Source organism: Kwoniella dendrophila, chromosome 1, assembly GCF_036810415.1.
Source record: "Kwoniella dendrophila CBS 6074 chromosome 1, complete sequence".
NCBI classification, from domain to species: Eukaryota; Fungi; Basidiomycota; class Tremellomycetes; order Tremellales; family Cryptococcaceae; genus Kwoniella; species Kwoniella dendrophila.
In genome coordinates, this window is record NC_089476.1 from 1,849,667 (window position 1) to 1,862,936 (window position 13,270).

Here is a 13,270-nt window from a genome sequence, read left to right on the forward strand (position 1 = left end):
CATGTCGTCGTGGTTGAAGTGCACATTTCGGTTCGGTGCCTGAATGATAATTCATTTAAAACAAAATACATAATTATACTTTATATGCTCAATACTGAAATTACAAATGGTTCTGTGAACCTATATTCATGATACTTGAAATCCTCTATCGACCCGTGTAACGGATATTATCATGGTTTTTATCAGGAAGTTCTGTTTTAGCTGGTAGCTGAGATATGGTCGAAAAGGAGATAGAAAGTTTGACCTCCTAATGCTTTCAAAGCTATACCTAAGGGTGTATTGGCTCCGACACTGTTGAGGAAATCAAAGGTGGGTCAGCTGCTGTTCACAGGAGTGTTGTGCTATCTACTGATCGATTTGAAAATACTCACCTAGTTGCCAATTGATTAATAAATCCTGTATATTGAGCATCTAAAGCTTTTGTATATTGGAATGTATTGTTACTTGAGTATGATAAACAGCAGATAGAAAGAAAATATCAGTCATTGATTTCTAAAAATAATCGTGAAAAGCGAAAGAGAACGATGTACTGTACTGTACGTAAGAAAGGCAGAAACTCACTCAAATTCATTAGTAAATTCTTTATATCCTGGAATGAATTCTCCTATTGTATCTTGAGATAATAACTTTAAATCAATTGCAGAATAAAATATAGATAAAGTAACAGCTTTAACTAAAGGCCCATAATCATTTAAAATTTCTTTTGTTGGATTAGTTGATTCTGGTAAAGAAGGTAAATTTTCTATACCATTTAAAGCAGTTTGAAAGGCATTTGATAATTCTTCTGGAATATTATATTTTGTAGTATGTGAATTATCTTCATATACAGATAAACTTGTTAATGGATCTGATTTTATACGATTAATTATATCTTGTAAATTATTACCTAAATTCTGTACATTTGTTACACCTTGAGCAATATTATCGGTTTCAGCATCTCTGATTTTCAATTCACTGGTTTTGGTTGGTAATGCGAATATCAAATTAGGTAATAAAGCTATTGTTGATAGTATAGCGAATCTCATTTTGTATTGTGGCTGTAAAGGATGTATAAACCAGATATCGTTTTTTTAAATGTTCTTAGGTATGATCAGTCGAGATCAAAACGCCAACAAGGGCTATGTATATATTTATATACAGTTGACCAGGTCCATCTCTATAATCAGTACTCGAGTAGACATGATTATCTCTGCAAACTACCACATCACATCCATCATGAACTGAATGAACCGATTAAAACAGTGAACAAAGCGTTTTAATTTAGCTCCAACTGTTGCTAAGAACAGTTCATCTTACCGTACTTCCTTATTATGTTATACTCATTGTTGAGCACCAACAAGTGCTGCACAAGGGGTGTTAGATGAGTCCTTGGTATCAATCAAATCCACATGTTAATCAGTTAATCAGATGTCTATTGTTTTAATTAATCAACGGGAAGGTTAAATTGCTTTTATCTAATTGAAAAGCTGAAATACCTCTCTGCGGTGAAGAATGAATCTCAAAATGGGGTAACAGGATAGTGTGGAATTTAAGGCACCCGAGATACTGGGACAACACATGTTCAAGCTAGTTCCGAAAATACGTTAAGATAATGATATCATTTTCAGGTAATCTCATTCCTCTTTGTCCAGTTATCATACAAGTACTGTAAGGTAGCAGTTGAATCTGTTATAACATTGTCCTTGTGTCCTTTTCTTCCCCGTAGGACAATTCTAGGTATTCTAGGTGCTATCATTTTCTACATCGCCTTCACCACCTTCACAGATCAATTTGAATAATCTAAGAGGATCAATCTCCTTGATGAAAGGTTTGGCAGTATGAATTTCAAGGGTTCCTGAATCGTCTTTAACGATAGGTGAAACGGTAATATCGCACTTTTTTGCCAAATATGAAAAAGACAAATTACTTAGCTTTGGCTACTTAAACAAATAATTGCATATAGGTCATATTAATGCCTGCCTGACCTCACTCACCTTGATGGTGTTTATCGGTGAAAAGTAATCGAACCAACCATTATCTGTAGGTTTATAGGCGAAAAATGTCCATTTCATGGTTGTTACATCAGAGTGTATATTTTCAATATCAAAAGGTACGACTTCCGCTGCTGTATTGCAGAAAGTTTGTTTTCCATTCTGATTTTCAGTAAAAATTGATAGTTAGCTTTCGGAAATGAACTCAAACTTACCTGGTCATAAGTACTAAGGTATAAACAGTCATTGAAGGGAAAGGAGAAACCCACTTACAGATGCACAAGTAGCTGGATCAAGTTGGAAAACTACATGACCATGTTCTGAAATAGACTGGTCATCTTTATTTCCTGTATCAACTTTCATATAGTAGGGGCCAGTAAGTAGAATTTCGCCGCCATATTTGGCTTCGAAATCTGATTTCGCATCTCTTGCAGCGATACCATTGGATTCGGTAACCACGTTTGGGGATGGAAGAGCCGTAGTCATTGAAGGGATGAGAGAAATTAGAGAAACTAAGTATTTGAGGCTGTATAGCATTGTAAGTCGTATGTACAGTATATAAAGCTAGATTGGCAGATTTGATCAAATCAATTGAGACTCTGCGATAAGTGTTCTGGACAAGAGTGATATTGAACGTACCAGTTAGCCATTGTGTGGAACTCGATCCGAATTGGTATTTAAGGCAATTCATTTAATAAAAATTCTACAGACATTAGGGTGGGTCAACAAACGTTCCTTTCATTCATCCATACATTACGACAAGACAATCTCAAACGACTCCTCCTTGAGGCCTAGGCCTAATTAAGGGAGACACCTCTCAAAGGGAGTCGCAGATATAGCTGAACATGTCAAAAAGGCAATTCATTATTGAGGAATGTCAAGAAAAGGAATTATCACAATGCAAAATGTCCTTTCATACAATATGTATCGGTACAAAATCCACAGTTCACCTTATACATATGAACAGTACTTGTTGGCGTCACTCAAATACCCTTGTCAATATCACCTTCTTCATCGTTACAATTGAGATGCAAGAGATTTTGACCCAAAGACTTGGAAATGAAAGGCTTGGAAGTATGTATTGATAATGTACTTATATCTTCTGGCCTAGATCCAGCGACTCCAATGGTACACTAATAAAAAATCAAACTTAGCTGTGGTTTATTTCAATGAAAATAAGTAGCAAATGATGGTGCAGTTGGACATTTACTTGACTTACTGTAAGGGACTTGAATGGTTTCGAATCTTGCCAACTTCCATCATCATTTGGTTTATATGCCGAAATTACCCATTCTGAGTTGACGGTGTTCTCAGTATTTTTGGGGATGTATATAGGTAAATTTGATCCAGATACTTGTTCATTACAAAATCTCAAATATCCTTGCTATATATGATGAATGCAAGTACATATTTAGCTCTATATTATATATGCTGTACCGGTAGGCATACAAGTGGCAAATTGAAAAAATCGAGACTTACCGCGATACATGTTGAGGGATCAAGCTCAAATTTTAGATTTCCAAATTCTCCCGTTGCTTTTGAAAAGGCAGAAGGATCTGTATTATCTCGCTTGATAACGGACTCAGCTGGGAAAGCAGTGATGAGAATAGGTAGGAAATTCAGGAGAATCGATAATTGCCAGACTTTCAAGAACATGTTGAGTCTGATATCAAGTATATGATTTGATTCAAAAACTTTGACGATAAAATTGAATCAAAGAGAGCAGCGAATATCTGCAGTATCACAGATATGCTTTGGAATTCGTCACTAGGGATTGATACACCAGATTTATACAGATATATGTTTCTCTGAATCGTTGAAACGGGATGTTTCAATCAGCTCATATAGGCGTTTAATCACAATTAATGGCGTAGGGGTTGTTATATCATGATCCTTTCATCCAGATATCAGTTTCCTTTGTCTATTGTTCTGCACATTTTCTATGATTTCCAGGGGAATCAGATATGAAGGGTAAGATGCTGTTGATTGATAGATCGGGTTTGGCTGAATCGAGAATTTATATACATTCTAACATTAACAAATTACAGTCCCTTATCATTTCCTTACATCCTTTATTACGCGGTACTCGTATCTATCGCATGTTCTAATTTTGCCTCTTCGTAACTGGTTATCTTCTAAACCTATAGTAAAACGTTCAAAGCTTTCTGGAAATCGTATCCATTAGCTGCTAAAGCTTCAACTACTAATCCTCTACTGAAACCCATTGCGCAAAGCTAATCGAAAGATAATAACATCATCAGTTCTCATTCCTTATCCTCTAGTTGGGATCGTTAAACTGAGACTTACTTTCTTAACATCTTCTATATCATCTGGTTGAGCACCACTGGGTCTTCTTTGCGGCATTGGTGGTGGTTGTAATTGAGTTTCCTGCTGAGCTTGAGACGAAGCTTGAGCTTGAGCTAGTGGTGGACCAGGTGGAGGTGCGAATGCCTCTTCATGTTGTACTGATCTTGGACCTGATCTTGGACCTGAAGGTTCAAAATCACCACCGAAAGCATCATCGAAACTGAGTCCTTGTTGTTGTTGACCTTGACCTTGTTCTTGACTTTGAGTTTGAGTTTGTGAATGTCCTTGTTGAGTTGTCGAAGGCTGAGAAGAGGGATGGTATCCCCATTCATCAAATCTTTGATGTTGAGTTTGTTGTGGACTGACAATTTCATAACTCTTACTGGTCTCGTTGGAATTTTCTGATCCACCATTGTTATTGTCATTGTTTTTGACATTTACATTCTCAAATTCATCGTCGAAATTAGCGAAATCATCATCAAACGCAGATGATGAATTCTGATTATTCCCAGATTGGGTGGTCGGAGCTGAAGTAGTTGTATTATTTTGATCGACTTGAGCAGGTGGTAAATCAGAGAAATCAAAGTCATCTTCATCGAATGAAGCTGTTTTTGGTGCATTTCCACTTTGACTACTGATTGCAGCAGGAGCAGCGTTACTAGTTGAGGTTACTGGAGCACCGAAAGGATCAAACTCGTCATCTCCACCGAATCCACTTGTTGACGTAGATTGAGTTGGAATGTTGGGTGGCGGAGTTGATTTATTTGCTGGTGGTGGAGGTGCATGTCTCCTAACCTTTGTAGGTGTTGGCTCCTCGACTGCTAAGATTGGTGGAGCCAATGCAGCTGTAGGTGCAGCAGCCGTTGTCTCTTCTGGTTGAGTTGTTGAATGAATGGATGATCCATTTTCGAAATCGTCAAAAGTATTTTCCCTAGATTGAGTTGTGCCATAGCCTCTTGATGGACCTTCTAGATCTTCAGGTCCTTCTTCTTCATCACTTGATTCCCCATCATCAACAGATCTTACTTCTTGTGCTAACCCACTTGAAGGTAAAGGAGCTTTTACGGAAGCTGGAGAACTACCGAAACCACTTGAAGGTATCTCAGTTGATGGAGTAGGAGGGATACTTTCACCAGCAATAGCTTGAGTTGAAAAAGTTCTTTCGGCTTCAGGTCGAGCGGTTAACTCGGCTAGGATAGCTGATTTAGGGATTCCACTTGGTATACCTTCTTCAAGACCACCTTGATTGTTTGATAAGCCAAGTTCGTTTAAGTTGTCGTTTTCAGGTTGTTGATCGAAATCTGCGAAAGCACTATCAAAGTCTTTGGGAGCCGCTACAGGTTCACCTGCATGTTCAGATGCTGGAGCTAGATGGAGATCTTCAGTTGGTTTTTGGCCTTCGGAAGCCGAAGCAGCAGTGAAGGAATCGCCGAAACCGGAATCGAAATTGTCGAACCCAGAAGCTTCAGCAGCTTTAGGTGTGGTAGGCGCACCGAAAGGATCGGTCGAGTCCTTACTGGCGGAAGGTAAACCAAATGGATCAGATTCTTCACCTGTACCAGTAGGAACAGGTGTCTTTTGCTCATCTAAAGTAGCATCTTGCTCATCAAAGCTGGAAGGAGCACCAAATGGATCTAACTCTTTATCGTGAGAATCAGTCTTGGCCTCGGGCGATCCACCAGTAACAGCGTCTTTAGCGGCATCGTATAGGGTTTCAGCACCGGCTACAGCTACTCCAGCAGCAGCACCGACAGCTGCAGTAACTCCAGCAAGAGCTGCAGTACCAAAGGATGGTGATGTAGACTCTTCCTGTTGTGGTGGCGGCGGGGAGGCAGCTTGAGAAGGAGGTTGAGGTGGGACCGAAGCTGATCTGGCGCCAGCAAGTCTTTCAAATGGATTGTTGGATCGAGTGGAAGCACCGGTGGGGGCAGGACTGAGGGCCTTTGGAGTAGCAGGGAGAGGTACACCAGCTGCGACTGATGGTGAGAAGAAAGCGGCAGATTGAGGAGGTGGACTAGCGTGTTGTTGAGGTTGAGGTAAAGAGGCTTTTTCTAATTCAGCTTTATCATCTTCGATCTCCTGTTCTGTATCTCTGATTTCTTTTTGTACACCATCTCTACCACCTTCAGCAGTAGAAAGTTGTTTCTTAGCAATGGTTAACATTCCTTTTTGTTGTCTTGCTTCTTTTCTTAATTTCTCTAGAACCAATTTCATTCCAGTTTTTTCTTCTTCAATCTCTTTCATCATCTTTTGTAAACCTCTGACCTCTTCTTTATCTCTTAAAAGAGCTTGTTCCAATTCGTCTTTCTCAGATCTCATAGCTGAGAGATCTGATTCAGCAGAAATGACTTCACTCTCTAATTTCTTATGTCGCTCCTTTTGTTCACCAACTTTAATTCGTAAATCAGCAACTGCTTTGGTCTCTGTTTCGTGTCGAGATCTGGCGGAAGACAATTTCGCCTCAAGCTCTTCCAATTGAGCGGCAGAAGTTTTGGCGGTCTCGTCCAATTCAGCGTGTGATTTTTCTAGCTCATTGATACCTCTGGTGGTATTAGCCAATTGATTCTGCTTGTTACCAAATTCAGCAGAGTTATCGGGCACAGCTGAAGGCTTGTCTTCGGCAGAATCGTCACCAAGCAAATCGCCGCCTCGGGAGGCAGGAGCTATCAATTCACGTCAGCCTCTGCTAGTCGGTTAGACTACAAGATAGGACTTACCGAAAGGAGCCATTCCAAAGCCAGGGGCAGCTTGGTTACCGGTAGGGGCTGGAGATAACGCTCTTGGTGCAGACGCTTGAGCTGTTGATCGACGCGATGGAGGAGCAGGAGGCTGAGGCAAGAAAGCAGAAGCAGAAAATGGTTGAGCTTGAGCTCGTTGTTGGATTTGAGGACTGGTGGCCTTTGGTGTAGGGGCAGGTTCATCATCACCAAATACGTCAAACAAGTCTTTCGTAGCGCTACTAGCACCTTGACTTGACAAGACTTCTTGATTACCATTCCCATATGTTTCTCGAAGAGAAGGTGGGACAAGACTATTAGGCAATGACGAAGGAACATCTTGTCCAGCAAGCTTTCCATTAATCAAGTGCATTGCGACAGCGAACTCGTCTCGAGTAAGTTTTCCTTCTTTTCTTATATCGGCGAGATCCCTATAAGATGGAAGTCAGCTCATAAATTCCAGCAGTATAGCCCATACACCCACCAAATGGAAGCAAGAGTATTCTCATCAAGCTGACTTTGCAACATGAAGGGCACAGCGACATCACCTTCAATTACACCTCTGTTTTGAGTATCGAGTTGTGAGAAAAATGAGTCAGAGGTGGCTTTGGCTTGTGCAGTGACATCCCATGTTTGTGACTGTTGGTTTGTAAAACCGGACATTTGTCTTTGAGGCGCACCGAAGGAAGAAGTAGATGGTATAGTTGAAAATGTAGACGAAGTAGGTGGACTAGCGAATGATTTTTGAGTATTGCTAGCTCTAGGAGGAGTTGAAACGCCTGGAACACCAGTAGCACTTTGACCAGTTCTTTGAGGTTGTAAGATACCTCCAGCTCCCATTCCACCTGTATATTGAGGTCTGATTGGACTAGGTACTGCACCGCCGGTATGTTGTCGAGAAATTGGACTAGCTGGTGCTTTAGGTGGTGGGGCTCTACCACCAGATGCAGTTTCGTAAACTCCGTTTGGTAATACAGCTGGAAGATTCAAGCTGGGATTGGTCATACAGCTCTGGATAAGGAACATTCCGATAACGAAATCAGTTAGATCAAGTGATCCACGTTCTTGAGTATCGGCGAGATTCCTATATATGTAAGTTAGTATCGATGCTTGCACGTGGTGATAAGCGTCATAGGCTGAGAGACTTACCAGATTTGACCAAGTTGGTCATAACTCAGACCACTCTTCAAGAACATATCCCTGGCTTTGTCACCTGATACTAAACCATTACTTGGTCCTGCACCGGCGAAAAGTCTTGTAAATTTAGCTCGATCGGCTGGGGTAAGAGCTGGAAGTCCAGCGGATCCTGCGCCTGTGTTGTGGGCTGAGAGGGGTGGTGGTTGAGTTCTTTGACCCGTAAGTTGAGGTTGAATAGCTGGTGGAGGAGGACCTTTGTCGAAAGAGGGTAGAGGTCCAGCTGTGTAAAGACAGAGTTCAATCATTGAACAATATGGTCGTGCCAAAAATACAATAAGCTAATCAAACTGAAGCTTACCTTTGTTCGCTAAGCTATCATCAGCCGAAGTAGCTCCGCCTTTCTGCAGCCATCCAATAATTCTAGCAGCTCTATACCATCCTTCTTTAGTCAAGAAACCGTTGTTTTCTGGATCTGCTAATGCCCAAACTTCACCTAAAGAGGTAGTTGGGAGATTGGAAGAAGTTAAGAAAGGGTATGCATCTTGACCGGGTAGTATTCCAGTCTAGGGTGTATAAATACTATTAGTAAAATAATTGGGGTTTTTCTATCTAGTCATCAACGCGCATAGTTGAGTTGACTCACATTGTCCTTGTCTACAATAGCAAACAATTGATCATAATACTGCTTCTCCTGTGGGGCTGTAATCACATTAGCGTCAGTCAATACTCCTTACCAGTCTGATACGCTGATGGTTTGGAGCAACATTTCATAAACCAACTTACAGTATGTGGCTGCCATTCTTATATATGTTGACTCGACAGATGAATACTCTAGAGCACGAGGTTATACAGAGTTTTCGAGGTCGTGTTTTCAGTGATTATAAGATTTTACAAATATTGCGTTATTGTTGCCTTTGTTGAAACAGTGTATGTATGGTCTACTATGGTATTCCAGTTTAAGTAGGTCCAGATGATAAAATGATTAGAGAGGTGAACGCAGTCAGAAGATGAACATTAACATGTGGTTTAGGATGGACTAATATGCAAGTTGAGCTAGTGGTTGTAAGGTGTAAGCTCAACGTCATCATCATTATCCCCTGTTTGCCCCTGTTGTGCCATATCACATATCATGAATCCATTACCCGGTCCGAGCCATCTCTCTACCTGCGCGGGGGGAGGGGGGTTAACTTATTTATTCCCCTTACATATAAGTGATATGTTACGTCTTCCTCCACTTCAGAAAGTTAACAAGAAGCTTGCTTCGTACAGCGACGGAGAGAGCACATCGATGTTGGAAAGACAGTGATCATGTTGATTGTATCACACAGCAACAACGGCAACCTTCCAATTGAACAAAACCGCAAGGACGATTCACCATGGCAGCAGCAACAGTTCAGCAACCTGCTACAACAGGAAAATCAGTATTAACTGCGCCACAGTGGGTTAAATCGTTCTATTCAAAATTCCCTTTAGTGATTTTGGATCAAGAAGATGAAGTAGAATGGAAGGTACGAGCTAGAGATGGACCTGAACACTCTGTCGAATTATGGGTGAGTCCGTACCCTGCCATTTATCAGATTCTCAGCTATATATATATATCTATATATATATATATATCACCATAGCAGCTAACAGTCTAATTAGGTTCATCCACCATCATCGACCTCACAATCACACTCGCGTACATGGGCATCTTCTTCACCTTCATCACTTCGTACTCAACTATTATTTTTACTGCGTGAAACGTCATCACAAGTCCCAGTGACGTTCCGACCTTGGACAAATGAAAAATCTGCACCAGGTGGTAAACTACCTACATTACATATACTGAATCAAGATAGATTATTACCTACAGATGAAATTCGATCTTGGTTAGAAAGTACTTATCCGTTAAAAGGTAAAGGTAAAGAGTAAGTTGACGTTCTCTATTGAACATTACTGAACATAAAAATCTCATCGTACTGATGATAATCTAAATAGGATACAAGGGTTACCTTCACAAGAGAAATATGATCAAGCATTAGCTTTATCACATTTGATTTTAGGTAATTTGTTACCAGCATATCTAGCTTCGTTACCCAAACAACCATCAAATTTCCATTTATTGTTCCCTATACCACCACCGTTATCAGCAGGCTTGAATACACCTTTACCAGCATCCTTGACTGGTGATTCTAGAGATATAGATACGGATGAATTGATCAGGAAAGGAGTAGAGGCTTTAGATGTAATTGAAACTATAATAGAAGATAATGGTGAGAGGGGATGGTTGTACGGTTCAAAGTGAGTATATTCATGACTCTTATATTGTCCATTCCTTGTAACTCTCAAACTTTGCAACACGGAGTGAAGCTGATTACCGAGATTGAAATCAGATACCCTACATCCATAGATGCTCTCGTAGCTTCCCATTTATATGTTGTATATACAATATCCTCATCCTCGATACTAAAGAATGCCATAGAATCTAGACCAGTCTTGGGTGATTATGTGAATAGGGTTTTAGATTATGCAGAACAGCGCATACGGGATTAGAGTCATCAAAACAGACAAACAGGGATGCATCATTTGTATGTGGATTAATTCCTAATTACGACATTCCAGCTTTATCGACATAATGAAATCTACTATACAGTAATTCTGAAGCAGAAAGCCACTAAACCCAGGAGACATCGTTATAACAAAGCGTTATGGTGTTCTTGGACTTTTCAACTATCAGTCTGTGCTAATCTTGATTTTAAATCCGTTCGAAAGTGTTTTCTTCGACCTCGAAACCCGTTTTTTCAATCACAACTCCTGGTCGGGCGGGTTTGCTGTATGTTCACAGTAGATAATACTAACCTTTAACATTGTTGACAATCTCAAGCTTGCTTTTATTATACATTGTCAGGAATACCACTGGACATTTAATTTAGGTAACTGAGTATTCTCGAATTGATATATCTTAGTCTACCGCTCTTCCCAAGGTCTTCTAGGACTAGGAAGTTGGCTAGGATATTGTGGAAGCGTAGGTGTAATCTCTCGATATTGACCCGAGTTCTTCGCGTATGAGGATAAAAGTACACGGGCAGTTGAAGACGAATAAGATGAAGATGGTGATGATGGTGAGCATTGAGAATGTCGATAATCAGATGATGTGGAAGATATAGTTCTAGTGGTGTGTGATATTGAAGAATCTGCTGTGGCAGGCAAGGGTTTATTGGAGGATGTTGAAGTAGACGTAGAGGGAATTAAAGGAGAGTTACCATTTTTCCATAAATTGAAGGAGTGTTGCTTGTGATGATTGTAATTTGATGATCTTCTTTTTAGTGGTCGAGAAGTCAATAAACTCTTTTGATTTCTTGAGGTATTAATCAAGGGTTCTGAAATACCATCTTTATGATGTTGATTAGTTGAATCACTACTAAGATTTGAGATAGAAATTTTAGAAAATCCCATTGAAGAAGAAGAAGAAGATATCAGATCCAAATGTTTATTGTTGTTATTATTATTTTCTGTTAAAACTTTTTCAAATTCTTTAAAACAAGGTAAAAAACCATTACCTCTTTTTTCTTGCTGTTTTTGTTTTTTATGAAATAATAAAGCTTTTCTTGTTCTACGTCTTAATTTTAATTTACCATCTTTTTTTGATAAATATCTACCTCTTTCTTCATATTCTTTTTTTAATTCTTCTTTACGTTTGATTTCTTTCAATCTTAAATCTTCTAATAAATATAGATGTACTACACTAAAATCTATCAAACCTTGTTCAATCAATTTAATATTAGGTAAGATTGGAATATGAGGATGTTGGATTATGAATGATGATGAAGATATTTTTTCATGAACCTATTAAATGGGAAGTAAACATTTTAAATTCAAGTCGATCAGCTTATTCGGTATGAAATAATCGAATTGTTGAAACTGTCAGACTATAAATGTACACCGCACTCACCGATATAGCTTCAATCAAATCTTCGGTTGTGGCTCGATCGTTCAACCAGACGTGAAATTGTCTTCCACCTTTGTATTCGGTCTATAAAGCGGATCGCTAATGTCAGTACCGTATGTCATGTTCAGGTGGTTGCACCAAAAACATATTATAGGATTTGGCTTTAGTTCCCAAAGGATCCAATCGTCATATTCCAGATAATCATGTTAATCGGAAAACCGGATCTGGCTACTACTCACGCCAACGAAGATCATCATATTTGAATTTCGTTTGTGTACATGAATTAATAGAATATTTGAAGATGAGCAGATGCGATCAGTGGCGATTTGATAATATTGGCGAGATTGTAATGGTTGTCCGAGAAGTACAGTATCGCAAGCCAGAGTTTGTGTGTTATTTCTTAACGTCTTATGATGATTGTTATGTAGTGGATAATGATGAGGTCGATAGCGAAATAGATTTACGGGCTAACCCCAAAGGGGGGAAAGGAAACCATTCCGAAAAGAAATCCATTCCTTCATGCTTATATGATAACGATTTAACCATGCTGACCGTGTAGGCTTTTGATGAGCAAAGAACTCTTAAGATTGTCAATGTGGTTTAGGAACCTGCAATCATCAGTAGTGAGGGGGTATCATCCTTTCGCATGAACTTTATTTGTGAACATTTCCCGACAAAATATGTTACAACTACCGATGGTTTATATGTAAGTCACTGTATGAGAAAAGAATACAACATGGCCTTCCTTTAGTGGATTCGGAGATGAGTTGATTCTATGCTACTACTTACATATAGAAAGGCTGTGCGATTGTATCATCTGTTGGAAATTTTCGTTTGTTGTTGCATGAATTGATTGGTATCTAAGAAAGTGAAACGTTCATATATCATTCAACATCGGATGAAAAAAGCGTTGATCAATCACTAAAAACGCTTTGTACCTCAAATACCAATTTAAGTTTTGATTTTCTATATCGCTTTGATCGGACTGTTAATTTTTCGCCTAAACTTGCCTACCTAAGTTACTAAAAAGCAGGAAAGCTTGGGATATCCACACTGAAGCCTAAAGGAGTCGAATTCTTCGTCGTGGTGGGGCGCAAAAGAAGATCATAGTACAAGGGAGTGTGGTATAGTGCGATCAGAGATAAAAGCGTTTCATCCCCGAGATGATCGATTGTTTGGGTTTTTAACCATCAAATCCGAAGTACCTT

General features: G+C 39.5%; 6 protein-coding genes across 6 annotated transcripts; 1 reads left to right on the forward strand and 5 right to left on the reverse strand.

Moving 5' to 3' along the window:
- Positions 1-197: 197 nt before the first annotated feature.
- Positions 198-1,025, reverse strand: L201_000664 (uncharacterized protein; the record flags this gene model as incomplete). The annotated part of the gene is made up of 3 exons (XM_066216463.1): positions 198-291; positions 372-443; positions 562-1,025. The coding sequence occupies 3 exons, from the start codon at positions 1,023-1,025 to the stop codon at positions 198-200; spliced, it is 630 nt and encodes a 209-aa protein (XP_066072560.1).
- A 696-nt stretch (positions 1,026-1,721) lies between these two features.
- Positions 1,722-2,456, reverse strand: L201_000665 (uncharacterized protein; the record flags this gene model as incomplete). Its single annotated transcript, XM_066216464.1, has 3 exons — positions 1,722-1,874; positions 1,974-2,132; positions 2,244-2,456. 3 exons carry the CDS (start codon positions 2,454-2,456, stop codon positions 1,722-1,724), a joined length of 525 nt encoding a protein of 174 aa, XP_066072561.1.
- A 497-nt stretch (positions 2,457-2,953) lies between these two features.
- Positions 2,954-3,626, reverse strand: L201_000666 (uncharacterized protein; the record flags this gene model as incomplete). The annotated part of the gene is made up of 3 exons (XM_066216465.1): positions 2,954-3,103; positions 3,190-3,354; positions 3,450-3,626. 3 exons carry the CDS (start codon positions 3,624-3,626, stop codon positions 2,954-2,956), a joined length of 492 nt encoding a protein of 163 aa, XP_066072562.1.
- A 485-nt stretch (positions 3,627-4,111) lies between these two features.
- L201_000667 (uncharacterized protein) lies at positions 4,112-8,930 on the reverse strand (the record flags this gene model as incomplete). Its single annotated transcript, XM_066216466.1, has 8 exons — positions 4,112-4,204; positions 4,278-6,940; positions 6,995-7,425; positions 7,479-8,078; positions 8,144-8,411; positions 8,490-8,694; positions 8,775-8,830; positions 8,915-8,930. The coding sequence occupies 8 exons, from the start codon at positions 8,928-8,930 to the stop codon at positions 4,112-4,114; spliced, it is 4,332 nt and encodes a 1,443-aa protein (XP_066072563.1).
- A 577-nt stretch (positions 8,931-9,507) lies between these two features.
- Positions 9,508-10,666, forward strand: L201_000668 (uncharacterized protein; the record flags this gene model as incomplete). The annotated part of the gene is made up of 4 exons (XM_066216467.1): positions 9,508-9,681; positions 9,776-10,041; positions 10,112-10,414; positions 10,507-10,666. The coding sequence occupies 4 exons, from the start codon at positions 9,508-9,510 to the stop codon at positions 10,664-10,666; spliced, it is 903 nt and encodes a 300-aa protein (XP_066072564.1).
- A 414-nt stretch (positions 10,667-11,080) lies between these two features.
- L201_000669 (uncharacterized protein) lies at positions 11,081-12,319 on the reverse strand (the record flags this gene model as incomplete). Its single annotated transcript, XM_066216468.1, has 3 exons — positions 11,081-11,959; positions 12,066-12,146; positions 12,302-12,319. The coding sequence occupies 3 exons, from the start codon at positions 12,317-12,319 to the stop codon at positions 11,081-11,083; spliced, it is 978 nt and encodes a 325-aa protein (XP_066072565.1).
- Positions 12,320-13,270: the final 951 nt, after the last annotated feature.